Here is a 19,999-nt window from a genome sequence, read left to right on the forward strand (position 1 = left end):
ACATACTGAGTCCTTCCTCAGATCTACTCCAAAGGAAGTGTATGAAGCTGAATTACCCTCTCTTTCTTCCACTACTTCTTTGCATCCCAAAGTGGGAATGCTTTGATAAAAAAGGGCAGCAAGGAAAACAAGAATCTCTATTACAACAGCCTTTGTGAGCCCCCACACTCAAGAAACCCAAGTAGAGCACCAAGGTAGGGAAAAACTATTTAGCTTCAACAAACAAGAAACAGAAAAAAACAACCAAAAAACAAACAAACAAAAAAAAGCCACCTCACCTAAACCAAAAGAAAAGAAAAGAAAACAAAAAGAGAAAGTGGAAATTGAGGAGACTAAAAAATATCGTAGGGTATAAAGCAAGCTGCATTTTATACCTGATTAACTACAATTAAGTCTCTATACCATGTTCTTGTCTCTCTTGCCCATGTTCTTATTAGACGTACAGTGAATATTCAGATCACAAAAAATTCAAAAATATCTCCCTAAAGCAAAGTGAGAAGCAGCACCAACATGACTCAACCTCTCCACACAACATACAGAGTACACCACAAAGCAGCTTGGACCAGTAACACACTTTACTAGCCTGCAGTGAATGAGTGCTGCTGCCATTTACCTTTGAGTTTGTGTGGTTCCTCAGCAGTTCTCTCAACATTAGCTGTGGAATCTGAGTTTAAGTCTGAAGCATAATTTCAGCAAGGCATTATTGCTGAGCTTCTGTAATATCAGCTGACTATCTCTGTGAATATCCCTGACTTTAGGTCAAGACTTGCCTGATGTCAAATCTGGGTTTCACACCTGCTCTATGGGACTCTACCTAACAAATAACACTAACTTTTTTGCACCAAATTGTTCTTCAGTGCATTCAACAATGGCAAAATATGTATTCCTACTTTAAAAGACATGACACCGAACAGTAGCTTCCGCTTTTTCCCTATTTAAAAATCCCAGGGAAAGTCATCTGTAATTTCTGTAAAATAAGAACAGTTCATATGATGCCTGTTTCAACATCATATCAATTGTGGCAAGTAATTTTACCTCTGTGATGATGCTCAGAATATGAAGAGAGAAACATGTAAACATGTCCTTGTACCAGAAGGTCAAAAATAACAAAACAACAAAAATAACAGCAGTAACACAACTGAACTGCAGCGTCACATATACACTTGGTATAGTAAAATATTCAGTAGTAATGTTACCTATGTGCCACACTTCCCTCCTGGATTTCTTGCACAAATATTCCTAGTTCTCCTCTATTTTCACTCTTGAGTCCCACAACACTGAAGCCCAGACCACCACTTAGAGGTTTAATAAGGTCAATTGTCTCAACAAGACGACCCTGTTCAGCAAAAGTTAAAAAATGGGTACAAATGTTAAAAGGTTAAAAATGAACAAAGGTTAAATATGTTGAAAAGCAGCAACAATAAACGTGGCAAACAACTGGAAATTAATTTTTGAAACAAATAAATTGTCACTAATTAATGCCAACTATAGCTGAGCAAAACTGTACAAGCTAATAACTGAAACACAGTTGTTCCTTTCCAATTTCTTGCTATCATACAGAAAATGTTTGAGAAATAAATATTATTATAGCCCAGAGGAGGATATCAGGGAAAAATGATAAATATATAAAGTTTTGGTTTAGTAGTGACTGAATAGTATACATATATAGTATATATACTATATATATACTAATTAATATATATATATATATTTTAGAGGGTACAGGACCACAGGACCACTTTCAAGCAAAACCAGAAATAGATGAATTTCAGACAGATGAAAAAAAACTTGGACTATACAAAAAGGCTCTCCTGTACACCACTAGGCTTCTCCTATCCTGCTCTCTTACAGATTAAATTGATAAATCCTAGAAAATATGCTTGGGCTCTCCCAGCTCCAGCCACTGAAGGGACTCGTGCACCACTTCTGCCTACTACAGAAAAGTAGTAAGATTAGAGAACAATGCACAGCAAGGTCAAAATTTTCCATTTTATTTCCAAGAAACACATAGATTTTGCTAATTATGCATACAAGAGCAGGCTCTGACAAAGTATCTCCCTCATGCACAGAGCAGCAGTTCTACAATGAGCATGAAAAAAAACCGGCATGCTGATCTGTAATACACACACTGGTCAGCTAAGGACTCATGAGTGACTCTGTCAGGGCTAGTTTTTAAACTGCTTTCTCATTTACTAATTGTTTCTCAAAATAAAAGGTTACTTTTATTTATACATAAATGGTATTGTGGTTCGTACAGTAACTCAATTGCTTTTAAATAAATATACGTGTACCTTAATCTTCATATAATCAGTAATCCATATTTTGTAGTTATTATATGATAGGGTTACCTGGGACATGTTTCTGATCAGCTGCTCAAAGTCATCACTGGAGAATTTCCCATTAAGCTGAGGAGTAATGGACCTCATTGATGTTTCTAACACATTAGCTGGGTTGCCATTCTGCTGAGCCAACAAATATGACTCATTAAGTGGAAAGGACCCCATGTTCACACCATGATGGAGAAGCTGAGGGAATTCACCACTGGAATGTATGGAAGGAGTAATATTTACCTGTAAAAGATTGAAGGCAACACAGATTTATAGACACAGCAGAAACCTCCTTAGGTAAGGACATTATCATAAGCCAAGTGACCATCAAAAGTACATGAAATTTCAATTTGCAATTTTAAACAGATATTTTAAGGAGAAAAATTACCTTCAATATTTATACCCAACTGAGTACAACTAAGTTGCACACTACAACCACAATACAAATTGATTTGAATAACTTAAAATTATTTTCCATACTCTGTCTAAAATTCATTTGTTCCCATCATGATAACATCTTGAAGTACTCCATCACTATGCTAGAGGTAAAGAAGAACAAAGGTTTCCTACAACATCAGTATTTAAGGAAAAAAAACAAAAAAAAAAAAAAAAAAAAAAAAAAAAAACGAAAAAATGTTATCACTTGTTTTACAATTTTAAAAAGAAGCATGCACAAATTGACGAAAAAATAAATAAATCACACAGCTACATAGAGAACAAATTTCACTGGTCAGGGTTTCTGCATCACTATGTACTACACCTACCAGTGTTACTATCTGCATGAGCTAGGATTAAATACAAGATTAGTCAACAAGTCTGAAATCACCAGGCTGATCTGTAAGTCACAATCATACATTTACACAGACTTTACAGCCACTTTTCTCAGAACAGAAAAGAAAAAAACCTCTGTTTTGCACAGCCATAGTAAATCACCTCTTCCCAGCTATCTGTGCCAACCAATCTAATAGCTACTGGCGATATAAAGCTCAGGTAAAGCAGAAACCCTCATTTGTCTTTTGTCCCACATGTCTATTGACTTTCAATTGGTACTGCTTTACTTCAGATAAATTTGCTTCCTACTGGCCTGGCATACTAACTATTATATTGCAACTTCAAATACTTTTCATAGTTTTACAATGCACACTTTCTAGCATTCTGCATCACAGTACAGAAACCTAAGGTTCCCCTTAAAGTTGTACTTTATACTTCAAGTATCAATAAAAATTTCAAAACAGTAAATATATTCTAAAATATCTACTGCACCAGTCTCAATTTTTCAAGCATTTTACATCTATTGGGTTTATCATATCAGTTCTCCAACAGTCCAGTTATTAAAAGGTCAATATTGTTCTCCATCATACAATTCCATCTCATCTGAGTGTTTTACGAAAATGCAATAAAACGAATATAATTTGTTGAATAACTTATATGGCTGGGAAGGCCTCAAGTTAAAGAAAAAATACCACAAGTTAGCATTGACAGCATTTCTAAGTCAGCTCTGACCTAAAAAAACTGTAAAGAAGAAAATTTGGATGTTTGGAACTCAGTGATTTTTATGTCCCAATAATTATGTTCTTTATCCATACTTCTGAGGAATCATTTGGGTTATGTTTCAAACAAATTGTAACACCTAAAATGTGCACATATGCACTTTCCTTGATTGTATACATTCGTGTTGGAAAGCTTGTAATGCACAGATAGATAAGCCTTGTTTCACAGTTCATCACACGTAACAAAACGCAGAGACGTAATCAAATTCTACCCTTTTGAGAATGTAAGACTTCCCCTTCCATTATATGAATGGATTTGAAACTAGTAAAGTCTACAACATACTTGTGTTTCTTATCTGCATAAGGCCATATAATAGGTTAATTCACTTCCACCTTCACAGTGTTGTCCATTTCAATGTATAAAACTGTACAGCTGAACTTGGTCAGTTATGTGCTTTATTTCTTATTCTCCTCCATCTTCAAATCTTCTTACAGAGCCTGTTGCTATGCTTCTTCCCACAAAATTTGGTCATTGGTGAAATCATTAATCCTAGGAGTATCTAAAATTATGGCAACTAACCATTCATATGAAACAGCCTAAGAGTATATGAGATACACACCAAACTACCTTTCATGTGCACATAAGGCCATAGTATACAGGTCTGGTATCAAAAATGTTAGTAAGTCATAGATTCAAGTTCTCTTTCTGAATTGCAGAGGTCATTGCAGAAAATAGCGCAGAGTTACCCTTTCTGCTGTAAGTTACCATCCTCAGAGCCCTCTTGGTCAAAGCAGTCCCTAGAGAACTTATCACCTGCTCTGGCAAAGCCAACAAAGTTAGCCTAAACAAAGAACAGAACAGCACGAGTAAAAACGACCAATTTTATCCAATGTCCATTAGTGAGGGCTCACTAAACTACTTTGGTGCAGCTTTTGGAGTGGTAACTTCAAACTAAGTGAGCCAGGCTCAACAGCTGAGCATGGTAATGACTTCAATCAATATGATTACACCTAGAGAAAAATACATTAAATGTCTGCAATTTCATTTAGCACCGTTCTAACTGCATTATTCTGTCCTGAGGGCTCCTTCATCCAGGAGCTTCTGGATGTTTCACATTTCAGGGTGGCAGAAGTAGAAAGTCATTGGTATTACTGATAGTCTTATAAAACCCAACTGTGTGCAAATTCCCTACTTTGAGTAGAGTGTGTAGTCAGTTTCTAAGACAAAAAAAGGAAAATTCTGTAACAATGCTAAAAGCAAAATTTGAAATGTACAGAAAACTAGAGCAGCTTCTACTTTACAAAAAACAAGCCACGTTGGCCAAAAAGGAGAGAAACAAAATTTTATGTCACAGAAACTGACTGCAGCTGAGAGCCCCCTGCTTTGAATTTATTCTAGGACACCACACAATGTTTCAGACTGCTAATGCAGAGACAGTCCCAGTTTGTGAAACAAGTATGACATATTGCCATTATGACTAGTATTACATGCTTAATCTGAATCCAAACTACTACTTGTACCACTCAAACTTGTACTGTGATTTAAGTATGTTCTCCTAGTACTATGGACAGTGGATTGATTGCTTTAGGTAGCTCACTGCACTGTTTACAGTGTTCTAAGAGCAGAGTAATCATGATGGGCACTTCAACTTCCACCTGAATATCTATCCAGTATCACCATGCTTTTCTCTACTCAAGTTTGAAGGACTTTTTCAAAAAAAGGTAGGGCAATGTCTTTAGGGAATTCTGGATTTCTCCCTGGTAGAGAATTTGCACATTCTCATGCTGAAATAGTAGTTGTTTCACGCCAATGATTTTTTTTAGTTTCTACATTGTATGTTTTCACTGACCAAGTCCTGTTCAAACTGGCAAATACAGTGGCTATTTCCTCCATTTGAAAGTTCATCCTTTCTCCATACTTTTCTGAGTATATAGATATACAGGAATAGATATACAGGAATAGACTGACTTTTCCCATTGTCTTTCAAAGCAAAAGATGGAAACTGTTCTTGTTTTTCTAATACACATAATGCAGTAACAACTCCACTATTCTGAAAAAACTGGATTATATTTATTTGCACAATGGTTAAAATACCACTGAAAGGAAGTCTTGCATACTATATACATTGCAGGAAAAGGAAAAAATAACCTTCCAGTTCAGACTAGGTTAACTAGAACTTTTAAACCTTCTCCTCAAAATTTCAGTACAACAGCAGAGCTACAACACAATATTGAACACAGTCACATCAATAGCAACTGACAGCAACATCTCATTTTCATTACACCCTTTTTAAACAAACGCAGCTCATATTTAATGGCAAATGTGCTTAGTGCATGAAGCCAACCTCACATAAAATTTGATCTGACCTCTAAAACTCCAAGAAACAATTAAACTAAAAAAAAAGTTAAACTGTTAACAGAATAAAGTTTTCTGTGTGTGTGTGCAAAAACCTCACATTTCACATCTCCTCTTTGAAAACAGACATGGTTACAGCTTAAAAACTATAAAAACATTTATAGTGATATTTACGGTAGTTCTTAATGTAGAAGTTCGGAATTCCAAGACATATTTATAAGCAGAAATGTGATGACCACTCTCTTCCACATGCCCCATGAAATCCAGGTTTATCGCATGAAAAACTAGAGCACAACTGCTATATATTCTTGGTAACCACAGCAGTATAGGTCATTCCAGGGGGAGCAATAAACCTCAAGCACAAATCTTAAAATGATATCTTTTTCTTAACTTACAAATTGCACTACTTTCTTAATTTACATATTGGACTACTTTTGCAAACTACCATAATTCCATTAAAAAGTAGCTTTATAGCCCCTTGACTGTATAATTACGGAATGAGACATTACTGCTTTGTTTTATAAGCTTGCTTATGCTGCTTTTCCTTGATTGGCTTTCTCCTTATGGTATAAACATCTCCAGCATGGACAAAATTTGCATAAGATAAAAAGGAAAAATCATAAATACCACTTAGTATGACAAAATATATGTTTCAGTCACACAGACAGACACAGAATACAATCAAGTAGTGCTTACAGGCAGTAGCTCAAAATACTTTAACAAAAATGCAACACAATCCATGTCTGTACTGTATCAAAACTTAAAGCAATGTCCTCAACATCTCTAGGTCTCAACTTATTCAACAAAAAGAAATTTTCAGTATTTTTGCACTGCAGCCACTGAGCAGCAACCCTGGACACCCCAAGAAGCACAAGACTGATTGCAAGATTCCTGAGTAGCAAGAAGGCCAGCTGCAACTGCAATCACACTGGAAGTGAGGAAGCACAAGCCAGAGAACATGCACAACAGCAGGAAAGGGCACTGAGCTGCCAGGAACAGGAATTGGCACCAGCACCACTCTGCTTGCTGCACCTTTATGGCTCTATCCACAGAGCAGATGAAGTAGATCCCAAATTTCTTGTTATCACTTCATTTAAAAGTGCAAACAGTATTGTTGCCAAGAGGAGCTCAAAACATGAACTAAAAATCTCTAGTTGTCCAAAATACAGAGTTGAGTTAACAATGTTAAGTGTTCACCAAGAATAGAAAAAGACAGTATCCCACTTCTTCCCTAAATCCTCCCTTGTACAGACATCCAGCTGCTACCCACCACTACATTGTGAAGAAAAAACTATGGTCAAACTCACAAGTAAAACAAAAAAAAACAAAACCAAAAAACACAACAGAAAAAAAAAAGAAAATCCAAAACAAACAAAAACCCAACAAAACAAAACAAACTATCAAACAAAAAAAACCTCCAAAACTGAGAAATGCAGCCCTGCCATCTGAGCCAACCACTAGATATTTTGTTCTGAGTGGAAAGGAGACAGGACAAGGTGTAGAGGAGGAGGTGAACAACTGAGAGACAAAAAGAAATAGAAAAGAAGCAGGACAGGGATGCTAACATAGTCCAATAATTTTCTTTAAAATATTTCATAAAGAAAATAAAATAATTTTAAGATATTTTAAACACCACAATCTCTATTTTTCTTCTCTGTCTCAACTTCAAACAACAAGACTGCTCTTCAACATCAGAAAACAAGCATTAACTGAAGAACAAGGACAGAAAGAGACAAGAAAAAAATAGTTTTTTTCTTCAGTGCTCCCCAGTTCAAGAGACTTCTGAAGTCAAAACAGTAATTCACAAAAAAACATCCCTTTGTTGTGCTTAGACTTTTCCACTTCAGTTAACTTCACAATGACAGTTTAGCAGTACAAACAAATCCTGTTCGCTCATTTAGGGAAAAAAAAATACTCCTCAACATTAAAGCCTACTAATAAGAATCAAGGCATCAGATTTTCTGACTTTAGACCATGCCTCAAGATAAAGCAACATACCACCCAGTCCACAAACTGCCCAAATAGAGGGCAGGACTTTCACTATCATCTCTGTGCTTTCAAGACACAATGCCTCAAGCCAGGAATACATCTTTACCTTGAAATTTATTGATGACCATAGAGGTCCACAATGAAGTCTCACTGGTTGACCTACATCTGCTGGGATACTTGCAAAGAATCTGTTTGACTTGTAAAGTAAACTGCCATTCTGTCTTCCTTGCTCCCTTCCCCTCTTTCAAACTACACTGTCCTAAAAGATGACCTCCTCAAGAATTTTGCAGTAGTCTCGTAGCTGTTTAAAAACTCATTGAAAAGAGAGGGGCAGTTAAACAGACTGTCACACTTCACCTCGAAAAGAAGCAACTTCCCATTAAACTGTCACTTCAGCTCATCATTAAACATAAAAAAATTAGCCATCCTTATCTCCAGTGGGTAGAAGCTGCAACATCTTGTCATGGCACAAGCCAGCACCATTTGTCATCCTGTCTCGAACAGGGCTCTGACTGCAACTGTAGGGATACAACTTCTCTCCTTATTCTGACACAGCTTGGCCAAAAAAACCTGGTCACTACTCACACGCCTTGCAGTTTTCATCAACCTGTTGCTTAAGAGCTTCAAGAGCACAATACCCTTACAGTTGTGAAAAGGGTGTCTTTGAGTGGTGTCCTCAAAAGTGCACCTATGAAAACACAGGTTTTTTAACATAACTACCTATTTTATGCTTTTATTCTGTGTCCTGTTTCAGTATGCCTTGTAAATATTTACCACAAAATAAAAACAAATAATCTCATGTCATATTGTAGGGAAGAAATTCTACAGAAAAAATATAAGATGAAGAACTGACAAAATATAAGAATGCTGGAAACATATATTTACATGTGTAAGTGTTCATATAAGCACACATTAAAAAAAGGGAATTCACATCCAAATAGCTCCCCTGTCAAACAGAACAGGGTACATACCATGCAACATGCACAGAGCCCTAAAATTACTTCACAGACAAACCTGCAGTCAGGACAGAAAGTGAAATTATTATTTCCTTTTTAAAAAATACATGCCTTAAATTACCCATCCTAGCATCTCCTGCTTCATTTTCTAATTTAGAAAAGTGTATTTAAAAAGATAGCCATCCTTTAATTTCATAGCTAATGTCCAAAAGTGAAAATATAATTTGCCATTTAAAAAATATTTATTAATGTTTCAGGCATACTTTTACTTCTTACTACATGTTCCTAGGGTCTTTGCCATGTAATTCACACAATTTCTGGATGTCACTGTTAAATTCTCATTTCCAAATGGCAGTGCAAACAAACCCTCAGGACAGCTTTTTTTTCCCTGAGATTTTTTAAAATTACTCCAATATCATTAAGTCTCTAAATACTAAACAGACAAAATTTGAAAACCATTGTGATGAGTACAACACAGACACCATTCTAATTTACTTCTTGTCTGTGCAAAATAGCATCAAGATGATCCACAAGAAGCAATAAAGGGCTACAGTGCATTCTTGTGCCACACAACTGAAGTACTGTGAGGATTGTGAGGAATCCGTCTCATCATAGTCTGGTCAGAGACCAGATGAGGCTCCACACTGATGATAAGGTCCATGTGCAGAGTCTGCTCCCTCCCACCAGCCATTCTGCATACCCGACAGAGCTGGCCATCTTGGAGGAGTCAACAGGAATGACAATTTGCAAAGCCAGATACATAGTTTGGTCCTAATTCAGTTACTGAACTACTTTCTATATTCTTCAAATTCTTATTCTGTTGACCAGAAAATTATAGCAACAAATAAAGTCAATCCAGCCAAGTTGCTGGCCCTTTTCTCAAGCTCATGGAAAACATGCAGAAAATTAATACTTAATATCCTGAGCAAGCAAAAAGGAGGCAAAAGCTCTGGCTTCTCTTTGATCTTTTATTCCTATACAAAGTACAAAATGGATCTTCGTTTCCTTCAGAAGTCAACCATTCTACAGCTTCCCTCTACATCCTTATTTTAGCAGGGTAAGACACAAAGGAGCAATAAAAGGCTCCTAGGAAACAAGTTCTAGACCTCATAGAAAACATGCTCCTTTTGAAGGTCAGAGAAAAAAAGCTTTATGTTACCTCCCCACCCATATCACCATTTCCCTACCCTGCACATTTTAAGTAAGAAGCATACACAAAAAAATCACATGTACATAAAAATCACATACACAAAACATAGCTTCCCAAAAAGTCCATGTGGTATGTCCCCAAACCTTTGGATCAGATATTTAGTTTAAGCTATTTCACTGTTCAAAAAGCAGAAACACAAACATATTTGCATTACCTTAGCAAGTTTCCCCTTGCACTTGCAGGACTACTTTTCCTACCTGATCTCTCAGTTGTTGAACAGAAGTCTGAAGGCTCAGAATTTGATTAAAAAGAGGACTCTGCAGCACTGATTTTAATAGGCTCAGTTTCTCCTCATTTGCAATGTCACCTCGATCCCGAAGTTTTGTCTGTAAGCGCTCCATGGCCTGGAGGGCCCGATGAGTATCTGTAGCAATAATCATTCCTAGTCAGCACCAGTTTCTAGACTGCATAAATCAGAGGCCAATGAAAATTGTATTTTTGCCCATCAAAAAGTGAGTTACAAAATTAAAGAGCCTTCATTGAAATTCAGTTACAGGAACTGTGGCTACAGTCCACTGCAAGTAAATAGGAGCATAAATAGTCATAATAGAAAACATCTTTCTTTTCCATGCAAATTTTTAATTCAAGAAAAGATTAAAACTATGAAATCCAGACAACAGGCTCAAATTCAAATACATTAAACATATGATTGTACAAATTTTGTTTTCAAATACAAAAACTCAAACGCAACAGCATTTCTAAGCACAGTATATTATTTTTTTTCAAAACCTCTCTCAGCAGTATACACCTATATCCCAAATCTATCACACACACTCAATGTGGCCACAAAAATATCGTGATACAAATGAAAAAAAATTACCAATTGTTTCCAACATGTTCTCTGCTTCTCAGCTTCTATTTCAAAACTGGAAAGAGACTGTAAATACTTCCCTGAAAAGTAACAGAAGAAAAAAAAGGTCACATTTATAGAAATACTAAGCTCTGAAGGGAAAGAAAAAAGGTTGACTTTTGAAAGCAATAAACTGCAAAATAACGATCCAAAAAAAAAACCATCTTCACAGATAATTAAAATAACCTCAACGTCAAACTCTGACTCACTTTGGTGTTCAAAATCTTCCTGAAAATTGCTTTAGGAATATACTTTGTAATTTATTTGCATTTCCATATCAAAGTAGCTGTCTGCATACTGTTGCACAACATGTCCTGCACTGCTTTAATCAGACACTATGAATCATAGCTGCCACTGAAATTTTACAGTTCCATTGCTTTCCTTTTCAGTGATTCACAGAAGACATTCCCTGCGGGATCACTTTTCAAGCTCTGTGTTGACAATTTCAGGCGCGTGAGCCACAGCACACTTTTTACAGTCACCTTTGAAAGAAAAGTCACATAAACCACAAGGCTACAAGCTTGTAGGATTTTCACACTAGAGCCTCCACTATTAATATCTAATGCAATTGACACTCAGATGTGGATGATACCTGAGTTTTTATCAGTATGGGTTTCCAGGAAGGAAATTCCACACTGGGAGGAAGAAATTCTGAAATTGCTTTGCTTATTCTTTTTTGCTGTTTTTTGGGGTTGTTTGGGGCTTTTTAAAAATGTACATCTGCAATTGCTAAGAAATTTGCAGTGACAGAACATGTTTGATGGAGATGGATAGGTGAGAAGTGAGGAGCTCAAATATCATTGCAGGTGTATGAACTGTTGATTTTATCTCTCATAGTTTGTTTTCTTTATAGTAGGAAAAAAAAACAGTACAGCATCCCCACTTGAATCTGGAGAACCTAAAAACATACAGAACTGTGATCTCAAAGCACTCAAGAAAAGTAATTCTTTCTTGAGACATTGGATAAAAAGAGGAAAAGGAATGACATTGACAGATCACTAGATAAGACAGCCTAACAGGATCATTAGTTATAGAATCTGATCATTTTGTCAAGTCGATACTGTTTGCAGTTAGTGCAGAAAAAGCAAACCAAATGGATTTAAAATGGTTTCAAGTTCCGTCGGTATGACTTCCCTACTTTCAATATGCCTGAAGCTTCCTAGTTCCAACCTTGCCAAGGGCAGAGAACTTTCCACTATATGTGGTTACTCAGAGCCCAGTCCAGCGCAGTAAAAGAATGGGGAGTACATAACCTCTCTGAAGACTGCATTTGAATTTGACAATACATCGATACAGAATCATTGATCATCCTTTTTAGGATTATTATTAAACCCCTTAACCTGACTTTGTCAAAGTAATATTAGTCCATGGTCCAAATTATGTTTTTAAATAAAAATAAGCCTTTATAATTTTTTTTCTTACTTCGCAAGGAAAATCCCAAAATGTGATTACCAGATCTGAAAAACGACCCAAATATCTTGTTTCTTCACCTTGTCACTCTATAAAACAGGACGAAACAAAGTCTATTTTACATGGGAAGGGCTGGATGAGATTTAAATGTTATGAAGGAAGCTGACTTCCCCAAACCCTTATCACCCACAGCTTTTCTTGCTAGATTAAAAACTACTATCACTTCTATTCATAGCCACTATTTAAAATCAGAGGTATTTATACCATGCTTGTAGATGTTTTCCTCAGTACTAATGCAAATCAAAGCAGTTCTTTCCTGTGTCACTGTTCCATTTCTTTCTCAATACCTACCCTTGGGGCTGTGTAGTGGATGGAACCAGAGAGCTGTGCAAAAAATCAGAAATTTAGTATTTTTTCAGTTATTTTATTTATCACAGCACTATATGCACAAGCATATGACATCTTATGTTCAACAGATGAAACTATTCAGGAAAAAATAGAAGGTTACTGTTCTGCTTTAGCTTTGCAAGGACCCCAAGATGAGATGCAGTTGTAAAATGTCTCTACCTTTTGCGGTAGCTGGATATTGTTTCATTTTATGACTCAATTTGACTAAAATTTCATTCTTCTTGTGCTGAGAAATGTAAATTTTACAAGTGACAGTACCCACAATCATCTTTGTGTTGATGTAATTCTGAAGATATGAACTCTAACAACTTAGAGCAGAGGATTCTACAAGCAGACACAAGTCCTAAACGTATCTGTAGGTTGAGATTATGTAATTTGCAATGAAAAGGAGTCCTTCGCTCTGCGAAGACACTCATTACTTACTTTCTATTTATCTCATGCTTTAGAGAGGAGTGAATACTGCTCTAGTGCCATGCTAGTATCAGTAAATCTATTTTGAACTCTCCATTTATTCACTTTATTTGGGTTTCTATTAGTAGGGAATCCCTTCCCAGCTGGCCAGCTTAATGCTTTTGTCAAAGTCAGCAATAAGCATGAGACAGACCAAAACTGTCATCAGAATGTTTTCCCTCAGACACCTCCTCTGAGGAAGATGCAATGCACTGAGGGACACTCATGTTTGCCTCTACAGTGTTGCAGGCCAAGTTGACCCCTGTTTGCTCCACCTGCACTCTGAAAGGACAAATGGACACACGACTGCTCCTGCTGTGCCACAACAATGTTAACAAGTGGGATCTGCCAGCACCAGCTTAATGGCACTTTAACATAGTGAAGTATTGGAGAAGCAACCACACATCTCTCCGAAATACACTGCAGAGACATATCCATAAACACCACCACCCACTACAGGACACACTGGCCCTTAAACCAGCTTGCTTCTAAGTAGCAACAATGTGCTAGTGAGGAGTGGAATGCATGATCACTTGTTGAAAGGCCTAATTCTATTATACTGAATACTTTTATAATGGTATTGTAGATTTCTAGATGGGGAGTTTAGTTCTAGTGGGGAGTTTAGTTCTGACTGTAGATTTCTAGATGGGGAGTTTGTAGATTTCTAATGGGGAGTTTAGTTCTTATTTCCTCATTTTGCAATCTCCTGGCAGTCTGTATCACAGGAACCTGATGCCAAAACCAACCCTTCTATACAGGATACAACAACCTTCACATCTCAAAGAGCTTAGTAGCTTAGCTCAAAGTAGATTTAACTATTTTTGTATTTCAGGGCTGAAGTTCATTAATCTCTTCACAGTAATAAGAACACAGGCTGTCTGAGTCAATACTTTATAGGCAAATTGAAGAAAGACAGTAAACAAATAGCAAGTTAAATCTATGTTCAAGTTCAAAACACACAGGTAGCTGAAAGCTATGATGTAAACAAAAAACAAACAGCCAAACAAACAAAAAAGAAAAAAATAAAGGAAAAATCAAACCTCATCATCTTCTCTCACTTTCCTGCTCTTTTAGAACATTAGAATAGAAAACACAAGGAATTTTAGACAGGTATAAGGTGACACACACACCATATTCACTCTAAGAACAAACCAAAGTTAAAGATGATCCCTTTCAAGCTTGCACTTTTGAAATTTGATTCTTCCAACGCTAACGAACAAAAATGGGGTTTTTTGCCACTCTTCATGCTACCCTTCTTGGATAACATTGGTTGCCACAAAACAGCCAGCATGTTGCAACTCTGGTTTCTATCTGTCCACTTCTGAAACACTAAAATGCACAGGTGGCAGAATTTTTTTTAACTTCTGAAATTTATTTGATCACCTCCTTTCCACTACAATTGCAGAAGGCATTTAGCCAAACAGACAAAAGATTTGTGAAAATAGTAAGGCGACCCATTGATCATTCTTTCATATCTATCACTTAGTTTCTACAAGGAAACCTACTCTGTTTCATTGACGGATACTCCATCTACTGCTTCACAAAGCCATTTCAGATAATACCTTGGAAACTAATGCTCATAACATGGATTAGGAAACATGCAATGCCAAAGATAGAAAACACAGTAATAGGCTTTGCCCCATAGCTCCTGCATTACTTGAAATACTCTGAGCACACAGAAGAAATGCCTATCTTAAGAGCGATCTCTAGGCCCAAACTCTGGCTTGGAGTTGCATGAGATTAAAATTAAATCTATTTCAATTAAGAAGCAAGGTAACCACAACATGCATTTTATAGCTGCTAAAGAGAGTATTTCGGAACTTCTAATCCAACACTTTGGCCTGTGTTTGTGTGGGCTAGAGATATCCCGTGATTTTTATCCCATGACATCTTCCTCCCCAGTTTTCAGGCTATCACTCAAATAGGCATATCATGTTAGCACCCGTGCAGTGCAGGAACAGCGACCAAACCACACAGGAAGTGGAAGATGCTCATTACTGCTTAACTTTCTGCCTTGCCTGCAGATTCTAAGAGCTCCTTATTTTTCCCACTTACCTCCTTAAAGATGGCTACTAACCCCAGGAGGAAAACTGAGGTGGATTCCCGGACACTGAGCAGTCTTGTGAAAATTAAGGCAGTGGAAACTATTCACAGTAAATTCAAAGATCTCATGCTTTTCTGGTTTTTTTCTAGCTACTTTTCTACCAATGCAATTTTGCTGTTGCATACAGTACTTTTTTAAGCACACAAAGGGTGTGAAAATAAATGCAAGACAGAAATGACCAACGGGGAAAAAGAGAACAAAAAGAAAAAACAAAATTAATGTGCACTGTTCCACAAGGAACAAAGCAGATTTCCATCAACTACCTGGAATGTAACAAGCAAACAAGAGATGTCTGACATCTACATTTGATAGCTATGCTAATGAAAATTGTTCTGAAACATTCAGAGCAGAAAAAAAAGGCCATATTGCACAGCCTATATTAAGACTCTAAGCACTTTGAAAAAGCATTACTAGCCTCTTTGAATTTAGCAAAATGCCGAATGCATCAAAAATACATATAGAGGTAGTGGTTCCGTATGTTGAAGAAAAGTTCTGTGAGAGAGCTGATGAACAACACCATATACTTTGAATCAATTACGAAAACAGAATTTTGAATATTCAACTATTTTTAATCTTCTGTATGCATCACTCTAATGTATTAAACAAACGTAAAATCCTTTTCCATGAACCGGCAATCGGTTCCCCGTGTATAATTAATAATTTTCTGTAACATGTAAGAAGCCGTACATCAGCATAAGATATAATATCCATGGTAACTGACATGCTAATAATTGCAACCGGGAAATAAACTATCCATGATGATTGCACCTACTGATAAATGTGTGTGATATAGTGTATTTAAAACTGATTTGCAAAGAGCATTTCAGAAAGAATAGCATAGAAGGTAGGGTGTTTCTGGTGGGGTCTGTTGGGGATTTTTTTGTTAATGAAACAAAAGGATCATCTTTTTAAAAATTTTTTTTTTCAGTAAATATCTTAAATTTAGATCAATTGGCATCCTTTCACATTAGCTTCAGGAAGTGAAAAGCAACTTTTAGCATATACAGAATATAGGGGATGCCAGTGAATATACTGAATTGATGAAATACAAGCATGGTTAATATTGGCTCTTTTATGTTTTCAAGCATAGGCAAATGATAACCATATTCATTAAATTCAATTAAACCTGATGAAGCACAGATTTTACAACAGTTGCACCTCAATGTATATTGGATTTTCACAGAGGTGACACAGCATACATAAATGAATAAATACAAAGCCTCTCCAAACAGCTGCTAGTTAGCATCAACAAAAAGTCATCATTTTCCCTACAAACCGAAAACCAAAATTTCTCTTTGTGACAATAACAAGTGACTTATACAGAAAACCATAACACTGTTTAACAAGACCACTGTGCGAGGGGTTTCAGATATAAGGACAGGGTCTGAAAAGCCTACAAAAGAAATACGTTATTATTGCCAAGGCAAAAATAGCACATTTTCCTATTGACTTGTCAGGAACACCAGCAGTGAAACAAGACTGTCCTTATCAACGACAATATAGTATTCTCCCAGCATGGCATTATACTAGCCAAAACTGCTTCACCAGGATGCTCAAATATAAAGCCAATGAGAAAGTATACTGGATGCACTTCACATAATTTTAATTTTTTCTTTTTGTGTTGGAAACATGGAGCAGAGATTTAAAAGGTCTTTACAATAGTTCTCAATATGTTGAATTAAGTGCTACTTGTTAAAACAAAACCATCTGCAGCTATCTGCATGACTGAGAAGATCTAAGGCATTCTTGCCTGAAGAATTCACAGACCAGGGCCCCACCAGGGCCAGGCGGAATGAAAAGATCCATTAGTATCCATGTAGTGCAGCTCTCTTTCCGTAGTGCTGACAGCTATCTAACTTTCCTAGCGCGCTTCTGCACGAAGGGGGGAGAATGTATCCAGTTCCTAGTGAAAGCCTCTTCAAAGCACTAAGGAAACCATTAGAAACACCACAGCTAATCAGTAAATGTTACATGCAAGTTACTGTTAACAAGATAGGAGACATAAAAATCGGCAACTAAAAATTGATAAAATTTTTTTCTAAATTATGTTCTCTTTCTAATAACGCTGCTTGTTAAGGTGGATATGTCCTTAGTTATTTTCCACTTGCATTCTTTTCTTCTAGTGTTACAATTACTTTCAATTTCCACAGAAGCATCAAGTAACACTCCCAAAAAGTATTTTACCACTTTCCCCTTTTCCAGTTTATTCCTCCTTACCAAGGAGTTGCTGTTTCCTTGGGAAACGCAGAAGTGATACGGAAACCACAGAGAATCACACAATACAAGTTCCGCAACTGCAGAATTCAGACCCTTCCTCTTTATCTCAGTAAATCCCTGCTTTCCTACTGCGACAGACTCCCAACACCCTTTCAGGGACCAAAGCCAGTAAGGACGTTTCCTATCCAACAGTTTTAATTAAAAAAAAATCTTCTACACTTATTAGGACACAAAAATATAGCTGGACCATGCAGTGTTTATAAAATCAAATGGAAAATCAAGAAAAAGGAAAAAAATTATAACCAACGTTTTTCTGCCAAACGGCAAATCAAACCTCTTAAATGCTGTACACGGAGTTCAAAAGGTCGGCTTTGTGAGTTTTTCTTTTTCTTTCTTTCCTCCTAATACTCTTTCCAGTAACACAGGGAGAGGTGCTGGCAGCAAGGGGGAACACGAAAAACGAACCATCCCTCTCCTTTGCGCACCCAGACTCATCCAAGAGCACATCTCCGTTTCCACCCAGCCAAAGCTGTTACCGGGGAGCTGCTGGCGGGGTCCGACCTGCGGGCAGCGCCGACACCCGCACGGCAACAGGTCCCGAAGAACCGCGGTCACCGCCCCGCCTGGAGCCCGAGGACACGGCCAGCGTCGCCGGGGCCTCCGGTCCGGCTCTGGCTGCGAGCGAGAGCCAACGCCACCGCCCACAAGTGCCGGCCGCGGGCCGCGGCCGCTAGCAAGGTCGGCGGCAGCGGGGGCCGATGAGGAGACCGCCTCCCGTCATGAAATGCCCGCGGGGGATAAATAAAGAATGCGTGAATGGGCAGCAGGGCTCCCTGCAGATGTCAGGGGAGGTTCGGCTTTTGTTTACGTGAGGACGACGCCCCGCCAGGCCGCCAGAGCCCGCGAACCGCCCGCCCGCCGCAGGCCAGAGCCCCGGCCCAGCCCGGCCCCCACAGCCGCTCCCGCGGCCCGCGGTCGGCTGAGGCGGAGGAAGAGGGGATGTGCCGGGACACAGCAACAGGCTCAGCCCCCCCGCCCGCGGCTCCACGGCCTCTCTCCTCCTCCAGCCCCGCGCCTCCCCCCGGCAAAACCCTTCGGATCAAATGAACAATACTAAAACTTCGAGAGGCAAACGCGTTTTAAATAGTCGCTCGAACTCCAGCGACGCGGCGTACCCTCCCCGCCCTTCCCGGCCCGCATCCCCGCGGGACAACTCGGGCGAGCTCGCCCCGCTCCCCGCCGCCCGGCCCAGCAGCACCCTGCTTACCCCAGCGGCTCGGTGGGCCCCGCCGCCCGCCCGGCCCGGCTTTCCGCCCTCCCCGCCCCCGAGTAGCGGCGCCGAGCGAGCCTCGCCGCGGGGGCAGCGCGCTCGGGCACGCCCCAGCGGCCTGAAACCTAATCCGGCAGCCCCCGCCCGCGGGTCTCACCGGGACGGGCTGGGCGGCCGCCCGCAGCGACGGTGGGCGGGGGTATCCGGGGGATAGCGGGGCACGCTCGGGGTACCCGGTCCCGTCCCTGCCGGCCTGCAGCCTCGCGGCCCTTCCCGCCGAGTGTGTCTCCCCGCGGCTGCTGGAGCGCACGCCGTGCCGGGATGACACCGAGAGGCCGGGCTGGTCCAGCTTAGCTCTCCGGTTCGCCTGCGAAGTGAAGGCGGCGGCAGGCTGGCCCCTGCCTCTCTCACGCGGTGCGGTGCCGCCTGCGGCCGGGCCTGGCCCCGCTTGCTGCCAGCCCAGCCACCGCAGTACCCCTTCTGGTGCAACAAGATGAGCCTGGCCTGGAACGGAGGAAAATGGGAAATGTTTGGAAATGTTTAAAAAAACAAAACAACCAAGATCACCAAGCAACACATGATGAAGTTGGACAAAATTATTTATAAAGTCTTAGAATTTATAAAGGGATGACTTTTCCCTCAATGCAGCAGCTGGTAATTGTGTTAACTAGAAGTAAGGAAGATGCTATGTGTTTCACATATATATGTCTAAGACTGAAGGACATAATGCAGAGATGTTTGCAGCAACCACAAAATACCCAAAAACAAAAGCTCAGCTAAAGGTGATATTATTTTGGTATTTGTTGACATTGCTTCTACTAATATTATCAGGGTCATGGTTTCCCCTGTTCCTTTACATAAGACTATTTTTTGGTGTCAATGCTCTCAGGCAGCTCAACTGAGGTAAAGCCCCTGCAGATGGACCACGGCTGCTCCACTGGGCGTGTTGGCTGTTCCTCTGC

At 39.1% G+C, this 19,999-nt stretch overlaps 1 protein-coding gene across 24 annotated transcripts in view; it reads right to left on the reverse strand.

Moving 5' to 3' along the window:
- MPDZ (multiple PDZ domain crumbs cell polarity complex component) overlaps nt 1-19,531 on the reverse strand; it is a 92,884-nt gene extending 73,353 nt beyond the window's left edge. For 14 of the 24 annotated variants that reach the window (XM_026794256.2, XM_026794245.2, XM_026794250.2 and 11 more), the window contains exons 1-5: nt 19,195-19,530; nt 11,149-11,219; nt 10,526-10,692; nt 2,349-2,570; nt 1,197-1,336 (exon numbers count right to left, since the gene is read on the reverse strand). In XM_026794256.2, coding sequence (XP_026650057.1) covers nt 1,197-1,336; nt 2,349-2,570; nt 10,526-10,692; nt 11,149-11,164 — 545 coding nt within the window. In that variant the 5' untranslated portion in view covers nt 11,165-11,219; nt 19,195-19,530. The other 10 variants (XM_074533544.1, XM_014267847.3, XM_026794257.2 and 7 more) reach the window with 8 other exon arrangements.
- Between the last annotated feature and the right edge of the window lie 468 nt (nt 19,532-19,999).

Source organism: Zonotrichia albicollis, chromosome Z, assembly GCF_047830755.1.
Source record: "Zonotrichia albicollis isolate bZonAlb1 chromosome Z, bZonAlb1.hap1, whole genome shotgun sequence".
Lineage (NCBI taxonomy): Eukaryota > Metazoa > Chordata > Aves > Passeriformes > Passerellidae > Zonotrichia > Zonotrichia albicollis.